Genomic DNA, 25,355 nt, shown 5'->3' on the forward strand with positions numbered 1-25,355 from the left:
TGCCGCTGTACAGATGGTGGAGGAGGATAATGCTATGGGCTGTTATCAGGGGGCAGCCTCGTTCCCTTAGTTCTACTGAAGGGAAGTCTTAATCCTTTGGCACAAGACATTGTGGACAATTGTAGCTTCAGCTTTGTGGGAACAGTTTGGGGTTCGCCCTTTTCTGTTCCCCATGACTGTGCCCAGTGCACAAGCTCCATACAGACATGGAGGGTCATGAGCGGCCGCACAGAACTCGGACCTCAGCCCTATCCAACACCTAGACCGAACACTGTGAGCCCGAATCCCCCCAACATCAGGGTCTGACCCCACAAATGCTCTTCTGGATGAAGGGACAAAAACTTCCACAGACGCCTCCAAAATCTTGTAAAAAACCTTCCCAGAAGAGCGAGAGTCGTTATATCTGCAGAGGGGCGACTCCATATTAATGTCTATGGATGTAGGATGGGAGGTCAGAAAAGCTCCTGGAGGTGGAATGTGGAGGGGGCACATACTTTTCACACTATAATGCATCTTACAATTACTAAGAGACTAAAGCACAGAACTGTGCATTAGAAAGTTATATATTGATTACTTTATACTAGGATTAACCTTTATTTCTATACAACCGGAAATCAGATCAGGTCAGAAGAACGAGTGCTTTCCACCACCCACATTGTGGTGGAGGATCTCTAGACCGACGACATTGCAACCCTATAAAAAGGATATGTCACCATTGTAATGTTCCTCTTGCTCTTCACCAGCAGGAATTCCTTCCAGTCCATCAATTTCTCCCTGAAAAATGAGAACAGATAAATCTTCCCATCTGCCGAACTTCCTTTCTGCCTCTTGTAAAATCTCATAATCATCCATCCCGGGATCTTATCGGCTGGTCGGCGGCTTATCTCTCATCTGCAGCTATACCGCCTTCTTCACTTATATTATTCTGACCATACATAAAAATCAGGAACGGCAGAATCCACACTCCTCCCAGGTTTCCCGCAGTCCATTATGCTAATAAGGCAAGGCAGAAACAATAGGGGTCATTTATTATTAACAGTGGCGCAGGTTATATATGACCAGAAAATGTACATTATAACCCGCTTTTCCCCATTCTACATTTGGCTGACAATTTTTGGGCCTGATCAAAATCACACAGGAATAAAGTGACTAGCTGCCATGTAAAAAGTGTCGGGGCTTAATCTGTTTTGTTGCAGAAAGGGCAAAGGGGGGAGGCTCCTGCTGCAGAAACAGGATAATTTCTTACCGGCAATTGGATTTTCCCAAACCATGACAGCACCGTACGGAGAGAGTATCCGGAAACCTATAGAATAAAAAGGCTTTCGCTCTGTCGGCACCATTATAGTCTATGGCACCAGTCATCCGAATCCCATTTTATGGGAGGGTTTGGATGTATGCCCCGATGGGGTCACTGAACGGGTGCCAAAATGCAATGTGAAAGCACCCTTAGAGGTAAGGGTTAAGATGCATAGGCCAGGTGAAAGTCCCACTTCTGTAAAAGAGCATCCACCCCAATCAGGGAACAAAAAAAATAATGTTTTTTGCTTGTCGATTCTCCCTTATAGCAAATAAGTTTATTTCTGGGAGACCCCACAAGGCACAGATCTGGCTGAAGATTTCCCGATTCAAAGACCATTTTCCTTGGCTGAGTGCGTGACGGCTTAGGTAGTCTGCTATGACATTTTCTGTCCCTTTTAGGTGGCAAGCAAAAGAGGAGGAAAGATTTTGTTCAACTAACTGGAAGGTCTTCATCACTACGTCCATCAGTGGACCTGATGATTTATGTAGGCCACCGTTGTTCTGTTGTCGGACATGACCACCACATTTCTACCTGAAATCCATTTCAGTGAAACCTGTAACACTTTCCTTATAGCTTGCCGTTAATTACTTTGGATTTGATTCATTTTTCTTCTTTGTGATGCCCCACAGTCCATGAAAGATGTGACCATCTAGGTGGGCTCCCCACCCTTCTGGGCTTGCATCCATGGCAATTACCACTGGTTCCTGAACTGTCCACAAAACTCCTCTCAGGAGGTTCCTTTTGTCCAACCACCAGGTTAGGGGGTCTTGAACTTCAGCAGATAACTGGATTTTTTCATAGAACTTTTCATAGAATGTTAGAGTTGGAAGGAACCTCCAGGGTCCTCGTGTCCAACCCCCTACTCATTGCAGGATTCACTAAACCATCTCAGACAGATGTCTGTCCAGCCTATGTTTGAAGACTTCCATTGAAGGAGAACTCACCACCTCTCGTGGCCGCCTGTTCCACTCATTGATCACTCTCAAAAAGTTTTTTCTAATATCTAATCTGTATCTTCTCCCTTTCACTTTCATTCCATTGCGTCACGATTTTCCATGTGCAAATGAGAATAAGAATGATCCCTCTACACTAACAGCGCTTCAGATATTTGTAGACCACTATTAAGTCTCCTCTTCTTTTTTGCAAGCTAAACATTCCCAGAACCTTTAACAGTTCCTCATAGGACATAGTTTGCAGTCCGCTCACCATCCTGGCAGCACTTCTCTGAACTTGCTTCAGTTTTTCGATGTCTTTTGGGCTAGATGATTATCATCCCAGCCTGCATTTTCAGTATCTTCCATTGATGGCGTCTCGTATGAATTTGGGCCCACTGTACTGCTGGAATTGTGGCCGTTAATGAGCCTAATAGGGACCATTGCTCCCCTTATCGAAATCACCTGATTCACCCGAACTTCAGGATTTTTTGTCTTCTTTTCAAAATCTTCTCCTGCAGAAGAAAACACAGTTGAATGGAATCCAGACAAATCCCTAGAAAAATCTGAACCTGTAGAGGTCTCAACTTTGGCTTGCCTTTGTTCACTATAAACCCAGCTCTGACAGGACAGCTAGAATCTGATTGACTGCTTTTGTACAGTCTTCCTTAGAGTCGCCTATAATTAAGAAATCGTCCAGGTAAGGCACTATCAAAATGTTTTATTTCCTTATGAAGGCACACATTTCTGCTACAATATTGGTGAAAAGGTGAAAACTTTGGGTGCAAAGGAAACCCCGAAGGGAAGGCACTGGAATTGAATTGCAGATGGAGTAAGGTCTCTCCGATCTTCACCGCTACCCTGACGAATTTCTTATGATCTGGATGTATTGGGATGTGGTAATATGCATCCTTCAGGTCTATCACGGCCATGAAACAAAACAGGTATAATAGCCTCACGGTGGACTTCAGAGTTTCCATGTTGAATTTTGTAGTTTTTAAATGGGAATTTAAATCTCTTCACAGTTCTCCGAGAACCATGTTTTTTTTTGTTGTTTTAACCAGGAACACACTGCTGTAAAATTCTGATTCTGGTACTTTGACCAGTATATTTCTTTCTAAAGGCTTCTGAACGTCTAACTTCAACGACCTCTGGTCCTTTGTCTCTACTCATGTTTCGACCATTCTTCTTGGCGGAGGAGTAGAGGAAAAGACTAGCCTGGGAAAGAGTATCTAAGACCCATCGGGAAGCTGGCAAAGAGGCCCACTGATCTGAAAAGAGCTTTAGCCCCCCCCCCACACCCGAACCCTGGCATCATGGATCCATAGATCTTCCTTTATTGGGGTTAGGTGTATTGAACAAAAGAACTCTTCCCTTGGTTTTGTTCTTTTGCGCGTCCACCCCTCCACCTCTCATTCCTCTGGTTTCTCCTGGAGCCCCTGAAAGGATTTTTTGGATCTAGGAAAAAAGGTAGGGAAATCATTTTCCTATCTGCTGCTTTCTCTAAAATTTAATCTAGAGCAGAGGTGAACAGATTAACCCCAGGACAGACATGGCACAAAGTTTCATTTTAGACTGAAAATCCTCTGACCAGTTTTTAAGCCAAGGAGCTCCACAATCGGAGTTAAAAAGGGCACAGGAGTGGGCGGCCAACCTAATGCTATCCAAAGATGTGTCTACCAGGAAATCCACCGGCTTTGTAGGTAGGACTTCCAAAAGCTGATCACCTGGACATCTATTTGTTATCTGGGAGTCTAATTCCTTTAACCATTTAATTATGGATCTACCTGTACAAGTAGCCAAAATACTGGGCTTAAAAGAACCAGCTGCTGCCTCCCATGCTCCCCTCAGAAAAGGGCAGGCTTTTTTATCTAAAGGGTCTTTAAGGGAACCTAGGTCATCAAAGGAGAGTGCCACATTTGAGATTTTAGCTACCACCACATACATTTTTGGGCATTTCTCTCAAACCTTGCACAAATCATCCCTAAACGAGCACTTCATCTTTAGTACATTAGGGACTGAGACAGTAACAGTTTTTTTTCCACTCTTTCCTAATGGGGGGGAAAGTAGATTCTTATGTTCTGAGAATACTCGATGTCTACATTCCTCTAACCCACTAAACAGAGTCATGGATTGACAAGGGATCTCTAGGAGATTCCTCTCCCATGGTAGATCTGATGACCTTAAGCAATTTTCCCTATTCTTCAACAGGGAAGCATGGACACCCATATTCATCATCAGAGGAGTAGGACTCTGAAGAATAATCAACAATTAATTCCCTGGAATGTTCGAATTCTTCTTCGGAACTGGTTTCAACAGCGAAGTGGAATTTACTTGAAGAGGAAGAGGGAGCGCTGATCTGACACCTCTCTTTCTTAATGGTATTTTTAACTTCTTCCTTGATCAATGATTTAATATCCTGGAACAAGGATGGAGACTCTTCAGTTAGGGTTTTCTCAATACAGGAGTGACAGAGCCTCTTAATATACAAGATGGACAACCTTTCTTTATATAAGGCACATTCCCTGTCTTTACTCTTTGTTGTAGCCTTCCCAGGCTTATCCTAGGGACTATATCAACCAATTTATAAAGTACAATACTAGTACTCGCCCCATCCTATGTCATAGCAACTACCGTGCAAGGAGGAGGTTTTGGGTCATTTACGACATCACCGCTGGGCATCCCTGGATAGTCCATATTGCCACTTCAGTAGCTGTGAATCCATTGCTCGCTGGAAGGAGTAACTGCATCTCTTTTATATCCAAGGATAGAGGAGGGGGGGAATGTAGGGGGGTGGAGCACTATTCACATTGGAGATAGGCTCCCCCTCTGACCTCCAACCAGCTGTACTTCAGTTCAGTCTTCAGAACTCGGAAGTGGACAGTATTTGCAGAGCGCACAGTCCCATGTCAAGTCACATCCAGCCATTCTCCTGAAGTGGTTGGCCCCAGCAGTGTGCATGCACCCCGTCCCCAACGCGCACGTGCTGGTGTGCTAGATCACCTCTGGACCGCCGACTTCCGAACTTGGAAACAGCCAGGCTGGTACCAGAGCAGCGTCCCCTCCCCATTCCACCAAATGCCCAGAAGGACAGCAGACTCCATCAATGGCCAGAGGAACGTCGACTGCATATCCTGGGGACGCCTCCTGCCAGTCCTGAAGAAATTTCTCAAGGTATCTTCCAACTTCAGGGCTGTAGGTCTCCTCCCACAGAAACAGGAAACCACAGTGAGGAGTACGGAGAGGTTCCGCTTTTGTACTCTGTAGGTTTCCTGTTCCTGGGGGTGTATGCTCTCTCTCCGTAAGGTGCTGTCAGGGTGCACGAAAAGGTTTTCTTACGGCAACGCACAGGACAGTGGGGTGGAGGATGGGGGCACAAATTATTTCTTTATATAATTCTTAAGCTTAAATGGGATTTTTATTGATTACGTTTATTTCGATCAGCTTGTGCTAGTTGAAAATAATAAAAAAAACAAAAAACTGAGCAGTTACTCATCCTCCTTGGCTCCAGCGCTCCTCTGGTCTTTGTTGACAACTACAATATGTGCCTGCTGCAGCCAATCACTGGAATCAACACTCATGTGTTGTTTACATTGACACCTGTGCACAGTGATTGCCTGCAGAGGTCACGTGCTGTAGTCTTGACATCAGCGCAGCAGTGGCACGTGTGAAGCAGCTCATTTTGTTATTTTTAGCAAGAGAATACCTAAATAATAAAAAGCCCCTTTTATATTTCATGCTCTAAAATCAGCAATGGGGAAGTGGTGTAGCTGTATTTATTAGGTGATTTTTCAGCAGGGATATTAACATGAGACTAATTAATGACGGATGTACAAGACATCTCTTTGAGAATACCGGTCTCCATTACTCACAGACACCTCAATCATTGAGCAGCTGTAATCATTCATTCTTTGTCTTTCTGACAACACTTATCAGCCAAGACTCTAAACTAATATATAACCAGGAAAAAGAACAATGAAACTATACAAAGAAGCCAAATACATCATTCTGCCCAAATCCCAGATGTATCCAAACTCCAGATTAAGAGGAGCGTTCTTTGCTCCAGGTACAGGCATATACTGTATCGAGCGGCCGAATGATAAAACCTTGCTTTTATGTCTCATCAGTTGTACTGATACAGAAATATAGAAGAAAGATACACATCTATCTTGAATTATTATGTTTAAAGGGAACCTGTCGGGAAGAATTTCAATCTAAAAGTAAACTGTTTGGCTGTGTAGCTGGTCTCATGCTGAGTAAATCGATACCTTCAGTGTAGAAATCCGCCTTACCATTGCTGAGAAATACGACCTTGAATTTATATGCAAATGAGCTGCAAGTGCATTGAGGCGTGACAAAGCACTACCAGCTCTCTCCTTATTCCCCGCCTGGTATCTGCCTCCTGTGCTTAATTGATAGATCACCCTGACCTCAGTTAACTGCCACACCTTACCAAGATCTACCACAACAAGTGCTGACCTGTCAATCAAATGCAGGCGGGGAACAAGGTGGTCCAGAGAGCTGGTAGCACTTTTTCACGCCCCAATGCACTTGCATCTCATTTGCATAAAACTTTAATGTTGGATTTCTCAGCAATGGTAAGGCGGATTTTTACACCGAAAAGTATCAATTTACTCAGTGGGAGACCAGCCATACCTTTATTTTAGGTAGAAATTCCTCCTGATCGGTTCCCTTTAAAACATAGATAGATAATACTTTTTTACAATACTAAAGGATGTAAGCAATTATCTCTCAAATCAGGACCTGTAATAGTTACAAGGCAGCTACTATCCATCACATTGCCTGAAATACAGTCCAACAAATAAAAAGCAGCTCTGCCGTGAACATGGGGGCAGCACAGAAATGATCATTAAATGATATGTGCACCCATCCCTATTTTATCACATTATGCCAGACTACAGCTATTTTTTGTTAAGCCCCCCCCCCTTAATGTGTTTTTTTTTTCACTTGGCAAAATGATACATATTTTAAAAAGGTAACCTATTGGTACTATTTTAATACTATATTTTTATATTTTAATAATCTAATACTTAAAGGGACCCCATCAGGATGATCTTATTACTGAAACCAGTGGTCTGGCTGTGTAGGTCTTAGTACAACAATAAAAATGATACCTGTCTTGTAGTAATCCGATGCTCCAGAGCTGAGAAATCATGTTTTGAAATCACATGCAAAATAGCCAGGAAGTGCATTAGGGGAGTGTTGACGGAATCCGAGTGGATGACACGCCCCTAGTGTATTTCCTGGCTAATTTACATGTGGCTTCAAACCTTAATTTCTCAGCGCAGGCACATCAGATTTCTACAAGACAGGTATCATTTTTAATGTTGTACCAAGACCTATATGGCCAGACCACTGGTTTCAGTAATAACATCATCCTGATAGGGTCCCTTTAAGTATTAGATATAATTAGGTACTTAGAAAGTAACTCCAATTTTTAGTAATGCCATTATTCCTGTAAAACCCACTACTTACTGTACTCGATTCCTGACGCGGGTCTGTATATTTAGAGACAAGGCGTGAGTCCCACTGATGGGAGAGGCCAGAAATAGCTGACGGTACACGGAGCAGAGCTGACGCTTTACACTTCCACATGCTTGAATGATACTGTGAATAAAACAGAGCAACCATTAACCGCACACTTCTCACTACAGCTAATATTACCCCACTGACATAGCGGGAGGAAAATGCTTAAGCAGCAATTCCATAATGTAATATTACAAATTAATGGGATTGCATTATACGCCTGTGTCTCCAATCACACAAAACATGCTTATAGGGTGCGCATCATTTTGCAAACAATTGTGTAGTGAATAAGGCAACTTTTCAAAAATCGTCTTGTCTACCGTTTTGTGTATGCAGCTTCTATGCAGACCTGTGCGTCTCCAAGGTCAGCTGCTTGCTGCCATTTTGATACAATCACTGTTTTCTCTGCTACAGATCTAGGAGGAATGCTGAGCCCTGTATAACACCCCCGATTGGCAGCTGTGTATAATCCCGCCCACACCCGAGTGGCAGCTGTGTATAACCCCGCCCACACCCCCGATTGGCAGCTGTGTATAACCCCACCCACACCCCAATTGGCAGCTGTGTATAACCCCGCCCACACCCCTGATTGGCAGCTGTGTATAACCCCGCCCACACCCCTGATTGGCAGCTGTGTATAACCCCACCCACACCCCTGATTGGCAGCTGTGTATAACCCCGCCCACACCCCTGATTGGCAGCTGTGTATAACCCCACCCACACCCCAATTGGCAGCTGTGTATAACCCCGCCCACACCCCTGATTGGCAGCTGTGTATAACCCCGCCCACACCCCTGATTGGCAGCTGTGTTTAACCCCGCCCACACCCCTGATTGGCAGCTGACAATGTACAGTGTTCACAGAAAGCTGTCAATCAGTGCTAGGGCAAAGCTGGATCAGGAGGCAGGAGACTCCTAGCCCTGTAGTGATAATCTCCTGCTGATAAAACACTGATTTTAATCTAGCAGCAACGTGCAGCTGGAATCAGGCTCTCAGCACCTACATCATGCTGCTCTCAGATTACATAGCAAAACACCTGCAGACATATTTCCTTTCATTAAAAGAAATTGAACAGGATTAAAAAAATGAAAGATTGAAAGATGGGAACTTGACCAGAAACAGGGATATACCTGTCTACAAGTTGTGTTTGGTATTGCAGCTCAGTTCCATTGAAGTAAAGGAGGCTGAGCTGTAATACCACCTATGACCTGTTGACCAGAGTGGCGCTGTTTTTTTTTTTTTTTTTTTTTTTAAAGCAGCTTTGTTTTTGTAATTCTGGACAATTCCTTAACCAAAATCCATATAACAACTTTTAGAAGTCATTGGGTACCCATCGTTCTTTCCAGAACTTTATATCAGATCAGGTTTACATTTGCTGATACAGTTATTGAAGCCTCCAAAAATAATAGTATGAAAAGTCCAAAAATCCCATTCTCTGCGATGGCAAGTAGCCTGGTTGACGTCTAGCCACACATCTATTCATGAGCCACATAGAGGGCAGCAGACATTAAAGGGCAGGTTTTCCATTCTGGTCCCCTTAGCTGATCCAGGGGGTAGTCAGATATATTCCACATAACATACTTTTATTATGCCGTATTTCCTAGTATCGCGGTGAAAAAAGCACCGGAGAAAAGTTATAAATCCAGCCAGAGACGGACCTATAAAATGAGATTTAAAAGCACCAAAAACAACACAGACACCAGGTTAATATAAGAAAGCGGCAAAATAAAAAAGCAGCTTAAAAAGCACAAAAAAACGTTTGACAGTATCACTCGCCGATCTAAGAACAATCAGGACTTTTATCGAGAATCATATTTTTCTACTAACATAAAAAACAAAATCTTTTATGGCAGCCGCTCCATAAAACGTGGAAGCACGGACTGCTGTAAAATGAAAAGCCTCGGTTTAATGCAGGAAGACTGAAGAAAAGCTTTAGATGGGTAAATCTGAAATACAGCAGCTACTTAAAGAATGCGGAATGGAATATTTCACTTTAAGGCTATGTGCCCACGATGCAGAAATGAAGCAGAAAATTTCTGCAGCATTTCTGCATCTCCCTGGTAGAAAAAACGCATGCAGATTGTGCATGCGTTTTTCCTGCAGAATACATGCGGATTCACATGCGTTTCCGCATGCAGATTGACAAGTGCTTTCCAGGCGATAGCATCACTTGGAAAGTGCTTGACAACTAGGTCACACTATATAAATCTATGCAAACGGCATGGATTTATACAGTGTGACCGTAAAAATGAAAACAAATAAAGCTATACTCACCCCCGAGGCCCCGGCGTGGCTGCAGCGCTGCTTCCTGGCTGCCGGCATATCGCGAGACAGAGCGGTGAAGGGCCTGCGGTCACATGACTGTGACGTCACCGCAGGTCCTCAAGCGATGCCGGCATTCAGAGAGAAGCCTTCGGAAAGGTGAGTATAAACTTTATTTGTTATTTTATTCTTTTTTTCACAGGTACAATGGTACCCAGGTCTGGATGAGAGTCTCCTCTCCTCCAGAACTGGGTACCATCCGCACATAGAGACGCATAGAAGCCGCTTGTAAAAATATACAGTCGCGGTTTCTATGCGTCTCAATGCAAGTCAATGGCGGGAGTTCCGCTGCGCTTCCGCAAAATTAAATGACATGCTGCGGATTTTTGTACGCAGCATAAACGCTGCGGAAAAATCCGCAGCATGTGCATAGAACATGCGGAATCCCCTTGGGGACCATGGGGGGCGGATTACCAAGCGTTTCACAAGCATTTACGCTGCGGAAATTCCGCAGCATAAACGCTTGAAAAACGCTACGTGGGGACACAGCCTAAAAGTGCATCTCCAACTATTTTTTTTTTTATTGTGGCCGGAGAAGCTAATCCCCTGTGTAGTCATAGAGTTATGTAATAAAATTCTGTCTACCTGCAGTCACCACTAAAGGGCGCAGAGTTGCTTACTGCATACAAAGTTACTATTAGATCAATGTATAAACAGAATGCAGTGAGCTCCCCCTAGTGGTGGCTGCAAGCAAAAAGTTTGGAATTGTGAAAAAGGAATACAAACTGGTATTAAAAATATTAAGAAATTATATGGCAGAGGAAATCAGCAACAAGCTGACCTGGATATACTTAGTGGTTTCATAATAATGCCATTCAGTCCCACAGTACAGTACCACATGGTGCTCATAAAATACTGACATATAGTGCAGAGATAATGAGTGTGCACAAAAGCCACTTTATGCTAAAGCACAGTACCACATGGTGTCCATAATATACCGACATACGGCGCACACTTGCATAATAGCGCCATGCAGTTGTACAGTAGAGAACCATCTCATTGTTATGTCATATTTTCCCCTGTTGGGGTTACACTGCATAAAAAGCGGACATCTGTGATGCCCCATGTTGCAGGAATATAGCGCCAACTAGTTCAACCCCTTATGAAATTAAAGGAATTGTATATTATTGGATCCTCGACCAGATCACCTGGTGCAGAAAACGACTAGCTCCCAACATTGCCAGTCTGTGCAGTAAATGGACGGCTGTTCCCTTAAGCAGTGGCTGCCGCTTTCCCTGTAGATAGCAGCGGAGGGTGAAGATTTTTGGAGGGCGGACCAGTGGCGCTCAGCGGATCGCTGGGTCGGCTTTATTCTGCCTAAAAGCAGCAGATATTTCTTGGGGTACACTCAGTTACGCACATACTTACTCAGCCTGACTCGCGGTCTCATTTCTGGAGAAAACTTTGCTCTTGAATTCAAGCCAAATGTTATGCAACTGCGGAAAAAGAAGAGGTCACAGATTCAGAACGGAAATAAAGATTTGCTCCCACGGTGCAAAAACAAAGCAGATTTTTTGCTTTTTTTCCTCTTGCGGAAAATCCATTGCATTTTACAATGCAAGTATGATGAGCGAGAGTTCAAGAAATGCTACAGCACAAATTGACAGTATCTGCGGTTTTCCGCTTGCAGCATGTCAATGCAGATGGAAGTGCAAATTTCACCCTTTGCAATGCAAAGTGTTAACGGTGCGGCTCCATCCTGACAATATCCATAGTGGTAAAAGCCGCTGCAGATATTGCTCCGTCATCTCCTCTGTAGTTCTGTGACACACAGCGTTAGGTGATACAATATCTTCTTCATTTAGATTTAGGCATGAATGGAGAAGAAACCATCAGTGCATTGCTGGAGCTCAGGTGTCAGCTAAGCTGTTGAGATCCCTGTTGGAATTCTTTTTTCTGCCCATTTCCAAAGGCACCCAATAAAGACCTGAAAATATCCCCCAAGTGCTAGACCAGCCAAGTTCCTGCAGAGTTACCAACAATGAGGTTGTCAATTTCCAATTTTATCCTGGACCCCAACACAAGGACATCCCCAGGACATCCCTGAATTTACCAGAACTGCTTCTGAAAAACTGGAAAAGTTCTGGCAAATCTGGGACTGTCGACAAGTATGTGCAGTCCCTGTAAGTCCTGCAAGCCCATGACCCATTACAAAGTTGTAAAAAAAAATATAGCAAAATTGGTTTTCCTACAGGTAGCAACCATGCAAGTCAACGCTTAACCGTGTGCAGAGGGTCCTTGAAACGTTAGGGGTCATCAGCCAAACCAGAGACATGGATTCATATTGCTGTGATCCAACCCTCCCAGCTGGATCCCTGCAAGGAGAATGGTCCTAAGACCACGGCCCCACTATCAGCATTCGGTCAGTATTTTTTCTGAGGAGTGGGAGACAAAACCAGGTGAGGAACAATCAGAGAAAAGGTATAAAAGAAACAAGTCACCAATTCTGCATTTATCACCCACTCCTGGTTTTGTCTCCCACTCCTGAGAAAAAATACTGACCGAATACTGATAGTGGGGCCGTGGCCTAAACGAGACATTACTGCTGCCAACATCAATGACGTTGCCTCCTGGGAGATATAAGCACAGAAGACTTAAGGAGGTACCAATTATCTCTATGAGCTGCTCCTCATTCTTTGTGCAGTGCCTGGGGAAGGTATGGACAGCCGAAGCTTCCACTAATCACCTTTCAATGCTGGGAGTTTCTAAAGCTTAATATCTGGGGATCAGTTGATCACCAGCAGCTTCAACATTAAAAACTGTTACCTTGAAACATCCCCTTTACCTCTGAATCTGCACAGTTTCACATTGTATCACTATTAGTCCAATGGAAACTAACAGAGGATATATTGCGCAAACGTTACAGCTACACAGTGCATTAAGTACAGCACTTCTCACCTGAACCTCCCGACTGCCGAGGCTTTTAACAAACCGGTCTGTTCTTTGCTTCAGCTCAGACATGACTGTATTTGACCGCATAACTTGATGAATCTCTTGTCCCTCCAGGAGCTTCTTCTCCATCATACTGAACCCATCCAGCAGCTGGTACAGGGAGAGAGCGATGTGGCAGCCAGAAAACTGGGAATGCACAATAAGGGCCGTGAATAAGATTAAAAGGCAATGCTCTCATTTCTTTATTCAGTTTGCTGTGTCAAGCCTTCAATGATTCGGCACTACGGACTAATATAGCTTTTACGTGGAAACTATAAGTAAGCAGGTAAGGAGGCCGTGCCTACATCAGGGCCAGTAGTGGTGCATTGACGACTATTCAGATAGTTAGCCGTGTAATATTTGAATGGCATGAGTACTCGAGCAGCTCTACATTCAGGCTGATATAGGAGTGTTATAAGTCGGGGTAAAGTAAAGACATGGCTGTAATGGCACTGCAATACAGATTACATTGATACCTTTGGTGAAGAAATCCGCTTTGTGGTTCTTCTGTAATCACCATTTGAAGTTTTCTACTAATAAGATTTCGGTGCACAGGGTCCGGACTGTGCACCTGGCCTTCTCCTCCCTGTCTGATTCCCCGGCCCCTCCGCTGCCTCCCGGCTGTGAATGACTGGCCTCCTTTGTTTAAAATCTCAGCAGTGACCGGTCATTCACAGACAAGAGGCAGCGGAGGGGCCGGGGAATAACAGACAGGGAGGAGAAGACCCAGTGCACAGTCCGGCCCCTGTGCACCGAAATCTTATTAGTAGAAAACTTCAAACGGTGATTAAAGAAGAACCACAAAGCGGATTTCTTCACCAAAGATATCAATCAAATCAGTATTACAGCGCCACATCTTTACTATACAGTACAACTTCGTGCCGACAGGCTCTCTTTTAGCCAATCACATGCCTCGGCTACACATGTAGCCTTTGGCCAAATTTTTTGACCCATGCCACGTGCAAACATTTTAATCGGATTCATTGTTTATCACCTTTGTTAAAAGGATCAACGACATCCCATGCCACAGAGGCAGACAGTACATGGAATGGGGCATCATGGGGCAATAGCCCTCCCTCAAATTGGCATCCAGAAATACCCGCCTGGTATTGGTGGATTCTGGCACTGGGCCGACCAAAGTCTTCAAGCTGTCCTCAGCTATCTGTAGGAGAGAAATAATGGATTAACCGAGATTCTGAAATGTATAGTTATGAGGCCATTGCTCTATACGGGAAAAGTTTACCTGGATTTCGATGTCGCCAAGGCTGGACACCGAAGAGTCGTCATCTCTCCAGCTGCCACCACCTGTCCAAGTAAGTAGTGAGGTTAGGCCTACAGACCCAGATTGGGATCACATACAGTTTAACCCCTTCCCGCTGTGGCCACTTTTGTGCTTTCGTTCCTTTCTACAAGAGCCATAGCTTTTATTTTTGCCTATGTAGCAGATCATTAATGACAGCGGTAGATTACGTACGTGTGAATGAGGCCTAAGGTGTGCAATGTACTGCATATGGTAAAAAAATAAATACATAAAAGTTTGGTGAAAGGGTGAAAAAAAACAACAAGAACTTGCAATTCCACCATTGTTTCTTGGGTTTTGTTCTTCAAGTGTTTGATGCGTGGTAAAGATCATCTGGTATCAGGATTCTCCAGATCAGTACGATTACACTTATACAGTTTATTATTATTTTAAGAGGTGTAATAATAAAAAAAAAATAATAAAAAAAAAATTTGATTAGTGTTGCCATTTTTTTTAATTTTTCCATCGATGGGGCTGTGGGAGGACGTGTTTTCTACGCATGGTGAGCATTTGTTTTTATTGGTAAATTTCTTTATTTTTAAATGGGGGAGAAAGTGAGAAAAACAAAACTTAAATTTAAAAACAGAAAAAAAATAATATATATTTTTTTTCAAAACTTTATAATACTTTTTACATTATGAAAAACAAGACAAATTTGCAATAGGCGTTAAGAATTCTCTCCCGTTTTGATTCTACAGCGCCTATACTGACAATTTGCCTCCACGGTAACAGACTGCAAACAAAACTCTGTAGTCTGATCGTTCCGTCATTGCCACTTATTCTGCCCAAACTATAAAATATATATTGCAACGTAGGGAGCAAATGGGAAAAAAAAAGTATGAGACTGCAAGGTTGCAGAATTTTTTTGTTGTCTTCTACCATAAGGGCTGTAGTCCATGTATCCCTAAAAAAAAAAAAGGATCATAAAACACAGGAGAGGCCGAGAAGTGTCTATTTCTAAACAGTGGAATGACCAGAAGATGCAGTTCAAGATTGGATGTAACTTCCTGTGCCAAATTGCTGTAGTGAAAGCAGCTCTGAAGCACAAACTTCAGCTGCTCTATCATGTCATGTGTGCCAAGAAGAGTAAATAGAAGGCTCTTGTATTTATTCACCAAATACCTTAAAAATGTGTTCGGAAAGTTATTGTCTGTATTAATGTAGGTCTCTCACCTAAACTGCTTGGGCTGGGGGACGGGTCAGGAGTGAAATATTCCTCCGATGCTGCATTGTCTTCTGCGCCCTGCCATAAAAGAAAGGGACATAATATAGTGTTAAAGAGGACCTTTCACTGGATTTTTCTCATTTAAACATAAAACTTCCTCCAATTTCCGCTGCTCCACTGATTCTGGAACAGTTTTTCTTTTTCTTCTGTGCCCCTCCGTTCCAAAGTTATGCCCCCCGGTAATAATGGTGCAAAATGTGCCCTCCAACTAAATGGGCGTGTACCACAGAACTTCTGTGGGCGTGGCAGTATTGTGATTGGTCAGTGTCAGGACAGATATAGCAAACGCCCACAGAGAAGCTCTGTAGTACACGCCCAGTTAGTTGAGGGGAAAATTTACACAATTATTACCAGGGTCATAACTTTGGAACTGAGGGGAGCAGAAGAAAACGAAAAACTGTTCTAGAATCAGTGAAGTAACAACAACTGGAGGACGAAGTCCATTTAAATTGAAATATCTGGTGATCGGTCCCCTTTAATGGTCACGGAGGTGTGAGGGGGTGATTTATAATAATATTGCTGGTGTTAGACGGCTGTAATATGGGGACAGGTTACTGTCTGCATGATATCTACAATGAGGTGACTTCTTTATAGTGATCGCAGCCATTTCCCAGAAATTAGGAAGCTTTCATATTGCGGCCGTCTGACACCGGTCTGGGATTTTGTTGTTGCTACCATAAGTCTAAGACACGACCACAAATACCCTGAATTATTGAGATCATCATGGACGCTTGTAAAAGCAATATAAATCAAATCCTTACCAAGACACTCGACTTCTGCAGGACATTAATCCCTGGGTAGAGGTCCTGGACTATGAGAATTAAGGAAAGGAGATCGGCAGGTCTCAGAGAGCTGGCATTACGACTATTGGAAAAAAAAAGTGTATCTGTAACTAGATTTCATAATACAAACTGCAAAAATTATTACATAGATCTCTCAGACCTCATGAGGCTGTTGTACTTGCTGTGAAAGTTAGAATGGCTGCATAATCCCAATATTAAAATGTGAATTTTATGAGCTCAGTTAAAGAGTGAGAAAGATCATGAGTCTGAGTGTATTCAGTCTCTGCTTTGCTGGGCAGTGTGAGATCTCAGCAGGGAGGAGGGATACTGAGGAATTGTCAATTAGGCTGTGTGTGCAGAGATTGAGATTGAACTTTCACAATGTATTAATGAAAGTTATATTTTAAAGGCACCGTGCAACAAGGAACCAGCTCTATCCACCGATCACACAAGCTAGGGTTGTGTCCTCAATGATAGAAATGCCAGAAAACATTTAATCCCCCTTTGATATTATGCAGAACTTTCTGTTAAAGGGAAATCAGACGCCATATTCTAGTCAGAAAATGGCCATAGTTCGCACCTGGAGAAAAGTGCCAGAAGTTTGGTGTTGACCAGGACGAAGGCGTGCAGGACCTCCTCGCCACCTCGTTCACTGCTCCCATTAATGTACTGCACAATCTGCTTCTCCAGGAACTCAATACATTGCTCACAAAGCTTGGGGTGTATCAGTCGCTCCACGGCCTGCGAGGTGTAAGAGAGGAAACGCTGATGGAGTAGGTACACATGTAGCAGAGCTGCTTGCGTTTCTCCCTAATACTTCTATGGTTTAAATATACCATATTTTTCGGACTATAAGACGCACTTTTTTCCTCCAAAATTTTGGAGGAAAATGGGGGGTGCGTCTTATAGTCCGAATGTTGGGGGAGGGTGTATATACACAGTACAGACCAAAAGTTTGGACACACCTTCTCATTTAAAGATTTTTCTGTATTTTCATGACTATGAAAATTGTACATTTACACTGAAGGCATCAAAACTATGAATTAACACATGTGGAATTATATACTTAACAAAAAAGTGTGAAACAACTGAAAATATGTCTTATATTCTAGGTTCTTCAAAGTAGCCACCTTTTGCTTTGATGACTGCTTTGCACACTCTTGGCATTCTCTTGATGAGCTTCAAGAGGTAGTCACCGGAAATGGTTTTCTCTTCACAGGTGTGCCCTGTCAGGTTTAATAAGTGGGATTTCTTGCCTTATAAATGGGGTTGGGACCATCAGTTGTGTTGTGCAGACGTCTGGTGGATACACAGCTGATAGTCCTACTGAATAGACTGTTAGAATTTGTATTATGGCAAGAAAAAAGCAGCTAAGTAAATAAAAACGAGTGGCCATCATTACTTTAAGAAATGAAGGTCAGTCAGTCCGAAAACTTGGGCAAACTTTGAAAGTGTCCCCAAGTGCAGTTGCAAAAACCATCAAGCGCTACAAAGAAACTGGCTCACATGAGGACCGCCCCAGGAAAGGAAGACCAAGAGTCACCTCTGCTTCTGAGGATAAGTTTATCCGAGTCACCAGCCTCAGAAATCGCAGGTTAACAGCAGCTCAGTTTAGAGACCAGGTCAATGCCACACAGAGTTCTAGCAGCAGACATATCTCTACAACAACTGTTAAGAGGAGACTTTGTGCAGCAGGCCTTCATGGTCAAATAGCTGCTAGGAAACCACTGCTAAGGACAGGCAACAAGCAGAAGAGACTTGTTTGGGCTAAAGAACACAAGGAATGGACATTAGACCAGTGGAAATCTGTGCTTTGGTCTGATGAGTCCAAATTTGAGATCTTTGGTTCCAACCACCGTGTCTTTGTGCGACGCAGAAAAGGTGAATGGATGGACTCTACATGCCTGGTTCCCACCATGAAGCATGGAGGAGGAGGTGTGATGGTGTGGGGGTGCTTTGCTGGTGACACTGTTGGGGATTTATTCAAAATTGAAGGCATACTGAACCAGCATGGCTACCACAGCATCTTGCAGCCGCATGCTATTCCATCCGGTTTGCGTTTAGTTGGACCATCATTTATTTTTCAACAGGACAATGACCCCAAACACACCTCCAGGCTGTGTAAGGGCTATTTGACCAAGAATGAGAGTGATGGGGTGCTACGCCAGATGACCTGGCCTCCACAGTCACCAGACCTGAACCCAATCGAGATGGTTTGGGGTGAGCTGGACCGCAGAGTGAAGGCAAAAGGGCCAACAAGTGCTAAGCATCTCTGGGAACTCCTTCAAGATTGTTGGAAGACCATTTCCGGTGACTACCTCTTGAAGCTCATCAAGAGAATGCCAAGAGTGTGCAAAGCAGTCATCAAAGCAAAAGGTGGCTACTTTGAAGAACCTAGAATATAAGACATATTTTCAGTGGTTTCACACTTTTTTGTTAAGTATATAATTCCACATGTGTTAATTCATAGTTTTGATGCCTTCAGTGTGAATGTACAATTTTCATAGTCATGAAAATACAGAAAAATCTTTAAATGAGAAGGTGTGTCCAAACTTTTAGTCTGTACTGTATGTGGAGTGTGGAGGAGCGGGGCACAGGAGGCAGCAGCCGCCCGCTGCCGCCTACACTGTCCCCGCTGCTAAAGAAAATGAATATTCACTGCTCTCCACACCCATAGGGCGTGGGGAGCACTGAATATTCATGCTCCTTAATAACGGCACACAGTGTAGCCGCGCTGCGGCTCCTGCTGCTGCCGGAATCGCCTGTGCCCGCTGTTAAAGGGCATGAATATTCAACCTCTCTCCATGGGTGTGGGGAGGGGGTGAATATTCATGCCCTTTAATAAGCGGGCACACGAGATAGCCGGCAGCAGCAGGAGCCGCGCGGCGGCTACGCTGTGTGCCGGCTATGAAGAAGAGTGAAGTCACTGCTACCCGCGCACACAGTCCCGGCGTGGGGAGCAGTGACTTCCGGCAGCTGATCTCTCCTTGTGAGCCGCGCATGGCAGTGACGTCATGCGCGGCTCACATGGAGAGATCAGTGTGGGCAGACAGGACGCAGCGCTGGAGGAGAGAAGAGAGGTGAGTAGGAGTGTTTATATTTTTTTAATGTGCAGCATGATGGGGATTAGGGGTGCCATGCATACCAGGACAGGGATTAGGGGTGCCATGCATACCAGGACAGGGATGAGGGGTGCCATGCATACCAGGACATGGATGAGGGGTGCCATGCATACCAGGACGGGGATGAGGGGTGCCATGCATACCAGGACGGGGATGAGGGGTGCCATGCATACCAGGACGGGGATGAGGGGTGCCATGCATACCAGGACGGGGATGAGGGGTGCCATGCATACCAGGACGGGGATGAGGGGTGCCATGCATACCAAGATGGAGAGGTTCCATGCATACCAGGATGGAGGGATGCCAGGCATACCAGGATGGGGATAGGGACCACGTATAAAAGGAAGGGGGGGCATATATATACCAGGACGGGGGATAGTCAGAATTGGGGGACATTACCCCTATACCAGTGTCAGCAGAAGACCCCCTCCCCCTTAAAAGTGCATCATGACCACATTTTTTGCTTAAATTTTTATTTTTATTTTCCTCCTCTAAAACCTAGGTGCGTCTTATAGTCCGAAAAATACGGTATATATTTATTACACACACACATATTCCTACCAGGAGCCTAGAGCTGCTAGACAATGTCTCTACTTATGGAGGACTTAGTATATCAGTGAACAACCAATTTATTTTAATTGGAAATCTTTAATGTCCATTTTCTCCAGTGGGGGGGGGGGGGGGGCGCTGCAGGGAATTCAAACACTTTCTGCAAAATTGGAATTAATGGGTTATATATGTCAACTTGTGGATGGGTGGGTCACATAAGCAATGGAATATCCTGTGGTCAGTTAAGAGAACAAAGGGAAAAGGAAAGGGAGAGAAAGAAAAAGAGAGGGAAAAAGAGAGCGGGAAAAAGAGAGCGGGAAAAAGAGAGAGGGAAAAAGAGAGCGAGAGAGGGAAAAAGAGCGAGAGAGGGAAAAAGAGCGAGAGAGGGAAAAAGAGAGCGAGAGAGGGAAAAAGAGAGCGAGAGAGGGAAAAAGAGAGCGAGAGAGGGAAAAAGAGAGCGAGAGAGGGAAAAAGAGAGCGAGGGCGAAAAAGAGAGAGAGAGAAAGAGAGAGAGAGAAAAAAAGAAAGAAAGAAACAGAACCATTTGGTCTGACTGTAGAAATGCAATTTCAGTAGGATGTACAGGATTAGAAAAACATGGCTGCTTTTTTGTAAAAGCAGTGCCACCTCTGTGCACAGGTTGTATGTAGTATTACAGCTAAGCAACTATTCACTGTTTTCCAACCTCATTCTACTCCTTTGGGTCTATGTTCGCGTTTACTATGGCAGTGGAAAGTTCATTGTATGTGCACAGCGTGACCCGAATGTTTCCTTGAAGGATTTGCACTGGAAATTACCAGCAGTTCACACATTCCTTGCAGTTTTCTGCTGATATGAAGCAATTAGAACAACAAAATACTTCTATTCCCGCTAACAATGGCCTTCAGTGTTCTGCACTAAGTTTGCTCTTATTATCTATATATACTACTCCTGTGTCCATGACAGCCAAAATATCTCTAATACATTAATAAATAAAGCTTCAAAACATACTAAAGAGATATTCTGCCTAAAAACAAATATTTAATAAAAGTCTAATGTGGTCAGAAGCTTCAGCTGATTTTAGTCCACCATGCTTTAAACTGCAGGGCTGTGTGTTCAGTTTCCAAATTAACTTTCAAAAAGAATTGGGGGTTTTGCAGAACTTCTGTACCCCCATATACCATGTTTATGCGCATTCACCTCTACTGCGAAGCTTTGGTCTTCATGTCGCAAGCGGCCGTAGGTTAGGAGCAAACTCTGAAACGTCTTCCACACGAGGTTTCGCTGATCTGAATCTGGAGGACGCAGTCTGTAGGAGTAAAAGGCAGAGAGATCATGTAAAGTTAGAACATTACTCTGTATTAAGCAGAACAGCGCTCGCTATACGACTTGCTGTCAGTGAATGGAAACTTTCAGAGGCCGAAACCCTGTCCTGTTTTTTTTCTGATAAAGCAGGTACATAGCCCATTACCCAAACATTTAGATGTTCTGCAGGAGCTGGCTACTTTCTTCCAAAAACACTAAAGGCTATGGACAGCATTAACTTGGAAAAAAATATATATATGTTTTTTTGTGTTAGGGGTTAACAAAATTGCAATCTTCATGCCTTCATTCATTTTCAGACCCACTCATGCAGCTTGCAGCCTGAGCCAACTTTTATATATCAGCACAGCTTTTATTCTGCACCTATATCTCCTACATGAGCTTTCCTCTTTATTTACAGCGTGTTTTCTCTGCCCTCCCCGAGACTATAGATACTTTTTCTCCTCTCCATTGCAGAGCTATGTAAAAACCCTTCCTTTTGCTTTCTCTAACAAATAAAAGAGAGAGAGCAAGCGAGCCGTCAGAATAAGGAGCTCTGATGGATTTGTAACTTTTGCAAAAGCACTCAGCTAGATTAAAAGAATACACACACACACACACACACTGCAGCAACAAAATGGTAGAAAACATTTAATGAAGGCCATTTAGAAAGAGCCTTCACTCTGCATATAAAAAGAAAGTAAAAACAGAAAAAAAATTGTGCAAAAGGTGTACAAAGCCTATATGGTGATCTGCAATACCAGACATAACCAGTGGACAGGTGTGGCAGTGTTTTGTGAGAAAGCTACTGTATTTTTCTAGTTCTGCACAATCCATATAACTTTTACCTGTGCGAGTCAGGTAAGATTAGGAAAGATTTTCAGCCTCCAGAAAATAAAAAAATAAATGTTTTCATTCATCAATAGCAAAGAGAGATCTTAAAATCAATGTACACAAATACTGATTATTTCCTAATTTTTTTACTCAAATTTTCGGGTACAGGATTACAGTCTGGCCATCTTTGAAGCCAAACACTCCAAAACTGTTAATGAAATCCTATTATAAAAATGCTTTGCAGCCAATAATACATGCATTTAAATTGTAAAAAAAAGTCCCCAAAATTGTTCAAATTCCTTAAAAACTCCCATTTCCTTCAAAGATGACCGACAAACACATGTAAGTACTTAGTACCTCTAGCAGAAAACAGAATATTGGCAAATTGTAAGTACATTATTTTCATATATATTGGAAATTCGTAAAAGAGTTTACTCAGAATCTCACATTTTTGGGAATACTCGGCTGTTACTCTGGTTTCTCCAGCAGTCTCATAGATAATGAATAAATCGGAGTTACAGCAGGTGCACCTCTGCTCCTGTCAAGAAGGACTCTGCTATCATGATTGCTGGGGATCCCAATAGTCGGAAACCCGGCTATCAAAAAGTTATCCCCCCAGATAGGGTATAACTTGCAATTTTGGAAAAAACTCCTTTAAACTTCCTTAGGTCCAGGACGTAAGACTCCAACTGATTGCTCACAGAATTGTATGCAGGTTCTGACTTAACCAGGCAGAATTGTTGAACTCCTGCACAAGCATGCACAGTGGTGTACGGACACCTGGACTTTGTATTGGGCCTGGACACTGCTGTGTGCACGCTCACGCAGGAGCTGAAAGCTTCTATCCCATTGTTTCAGCAATCATTGGGGGTCCTCATGAGATACAGGGTGTTTAAGGGGCACAATAAAAACTTATAAAAGTTTAGTTACACTTTTAGTATTTTCTACTAATCGGTTTCAAGTAGAAACTTACCAAGAAAAACTTTATTAAAGCAGAAAAGGAAACAAAAGAAGAGAGGAAGTTAAAGGATGAAATTCACAAAATAAAGCCGGCCCTAGACGACAGAGCAATTCAACCAAACTTTACATAAAGGTGCGGAAAATAGTAAGTTATAGACCTTACTAATACACTTCTATCATCATCACTGGTGCCCCCATCTGCAGCCATCCCCCCTGATCCTTGATTTAGCGCCATAGATTAAAAAAATGTTGTAATATATATATATATAATACAATTATTTTCCATGGCAATATATATGTATATATATATTTTTTTTTTTTCATAAATATATAGGTATGAAAAATTATACATAAATCTATAATATACATAAATATATCTCATAAAATTATAAAAACCTTACCCGCACCTATACAAGAATAAAATAAGCTATAATTTGTGGTATCATCGCAATCGTACTGACTGAATTATGTTGGAGTCATTTTTACTCCACAATGAATGTTCTTAAAAGAAAAAAAAAAAATCAGAATCGCATTGCTTTTTCTTTCTCGCTATTTTACCGCAATTGAATTTTTTTCCCCAATGTTTAGCGCTTCACATTGTAAAGTGTATGGCGTCGCTCAAAACTACATCTCATCCTGCAATAAAGGAGCCCTCATGCGGACATGTCAGCTAAAAAATAATAAAGTTAAAGCGCAAAAATGAAAAATTGCTTGGGTGGGAAGGAGTTAAAGTGTTTCTTTTAATAACCTTATAGGAAAATGCCAACAGCACAGCAGTAGTCGTTAAGAGCCGGGCAGGAAGGAACACTGATTACCAGACGTACTCTTTTTTGATTAGTTGACCGTCCAAAGTGACCAAACCAAAGTGAACTTCAGTGAGTCTCTTCAAGACGTAAATCTTCCTCCTTAAGTCGTCCTCGTTTTCTGCTCCGTCCCCATTGACGGCAATGAACAGACATTCTCCAAACTGCACAAATAATAGAGAGACACTGAAATAAAATATTATAATCTTGGAATCATGTATGACAAGTACTCGACATGGATAAAACCCTACAGCCCGGGTCTTGTGCACAGCACAGCGGATTTCCCATAGAAATGAACAGGAAGAGTTTATCAAGTGTTATTAAAAAGGATTTTGCATCAGATCTGCATCAAAAATCTGTTCTAAAAACTCTGTGTGAACAGAACCCAATTGTATGCTGACTCTATTACTCCAGATTATACACTTTACCCTCACTGATACATTGTAACACACTTTTACTTGTATTCAGGGAATTATTTGGACTTTTGTCTGCACAGATTATCATCTCTGGATGAAAACAAAAATCTTCGCATTCACAGACAGCAAGAAGAGATCTTACAAATGGTACAGGATTGAAACACAGATTGCAATTTCATCAAGACTGGCATCTCGCATAACAATTTCTGAAGAGATGGTGCTAGAATAGGATTCATTAATGGGTGCACGCCTCTTAAATTTGGCACATCTTTCGGGACTGACTTGCAAGACAGAAATCTCCTCTGGGCATGATCTGGAGAAGATCTCTGCTGTAATTTACGCCACCTTGTGGTATAAATTATGGTATAACTACATCCTCCTTTTCAACCAGTTGTCGAAAGCGGCAAAAAAACAGCAAAAAAGTGGCGGATCGCCCGGTACCCCATAAACGACTTACCATGTGCAGCACACAGAGGTGGCCATTCTCAGCAGTGAAACATGTGTACGTGTCGCCAATTTTCTCCAGCAGCGTCATGCAGGAGATGATCAGAGGGGCAAACAGGGTATTGATGCTGTCGCCAAAGTTCGGAGACTATAGAAAACAAGTAAATGTATTACAGGTCATATCACACACTGTAAGATATATTATGTTAAGCCTATGAGGAGGCGTTTGCAATCCTAGTTTTATCCTGGCTGCAGAAGCTCATCACACATTATACATGAGACCTATTACCTCCAACTTTTTGCATACTATTTATAAAATGGCCTTTCACCATTTTTTAGCAAGTTAAACAGGCCGAATCATGGGATAGTGGTTACACAGCTGAGTAAAAACGTCGTTTTCATTTTTAAATTTCTCATCTCCATTGCAGATATTAGCTTGTACAGTTTAGCCCAAGGAGGCATTACCAGCGATTTGTCTCTGGGGGTGTGTACTTTTTCCTCTGCAAAACATTGACCAATCATAAGCAGGTGGTATCATGCAGGAGGGAAAAAATGAGAACACGCCCCTAAAAAATACATCCTTTCTCCAATGAGACTTGTAATGATA

At 42.9% G+C, this 25,355-nt stretch overlaps 1 protein-coding gene across 4 annotated transcripts in view; it reads right to left on the reverse strand.

Moving 5' to 3' along the window:
- The window catches only part of HPS1 (HPS1 biogenesis of lysosomal organelles complex 3 subunit 1), a 49,793-nt gene that overhangs the window by 20,222 nt on the left and 4,216 nt on the right, over positions 1-25,355 (reverse strand). For all 4 annotated transcript variants that reach the window (XM_073684997.1, XM_073684996.1, XM_073685000.1 and 1 more), the window contains exons 4-15: positions 24,762-24,896; positions 23,910-24,052; positions 21,190-21,298; positions 16,920-17,080; positions 16,319-16,421; positions 15,506-15,575; positions 14,276-14,337; positions 14,027-14,194; positions 13,000-13,179; positions 11,470-11,537; positions 7,729-7,860; positions 709-774 (exon numbers count right to left, since the gene is read on the reverse strand). In XM_073684997.1, coding sequence (XP_073541098.1) covers positions 709-774; positions 7,729-7,860; positions 11,470-11,537; positions 13,000-13,179; positions 14,027-14,194; positions 14,276-14,337; positions 15,506-15,575; positions 16,319-16,421; positions 16,920-17,080; positions 21,190-21,298; positions 23,910-24,052; positions 24,762-24,896 — 1,397 coding nt within the window. The remainder of the gene's footprint in view (positions 1-708; positions 775-7,728; positions 7,861-11,469; positions 11,538-12,999; positions 13,180-14,026; positions 14,195-14,275; positions 14,338-15,505; positions 15,576-16,318; positions 16,422-16,919; positions 17,081-21,189; positions 21,299-23,909; positions 24,053-24,761; positions 24,897-25,355) is intronic.

Source organism: Phyllobates terribilis, unplaced genomic scaffold, assembly GCF_046119375.1.
Source record: "Phyllobates terribilis strain yellow unplaced genomic scaffold, ASM4611937v1 Scaffold_5__5_contigs__length_657084704, whole genome shotgun sequence".
Taxonomy (NCBI): domain Eukaryota; kingdom Metazoa; phylum Chordata; class Amphibia; order Anura; family Dendrobatidae; genus Phyllobates; species Phyllobates terribilis.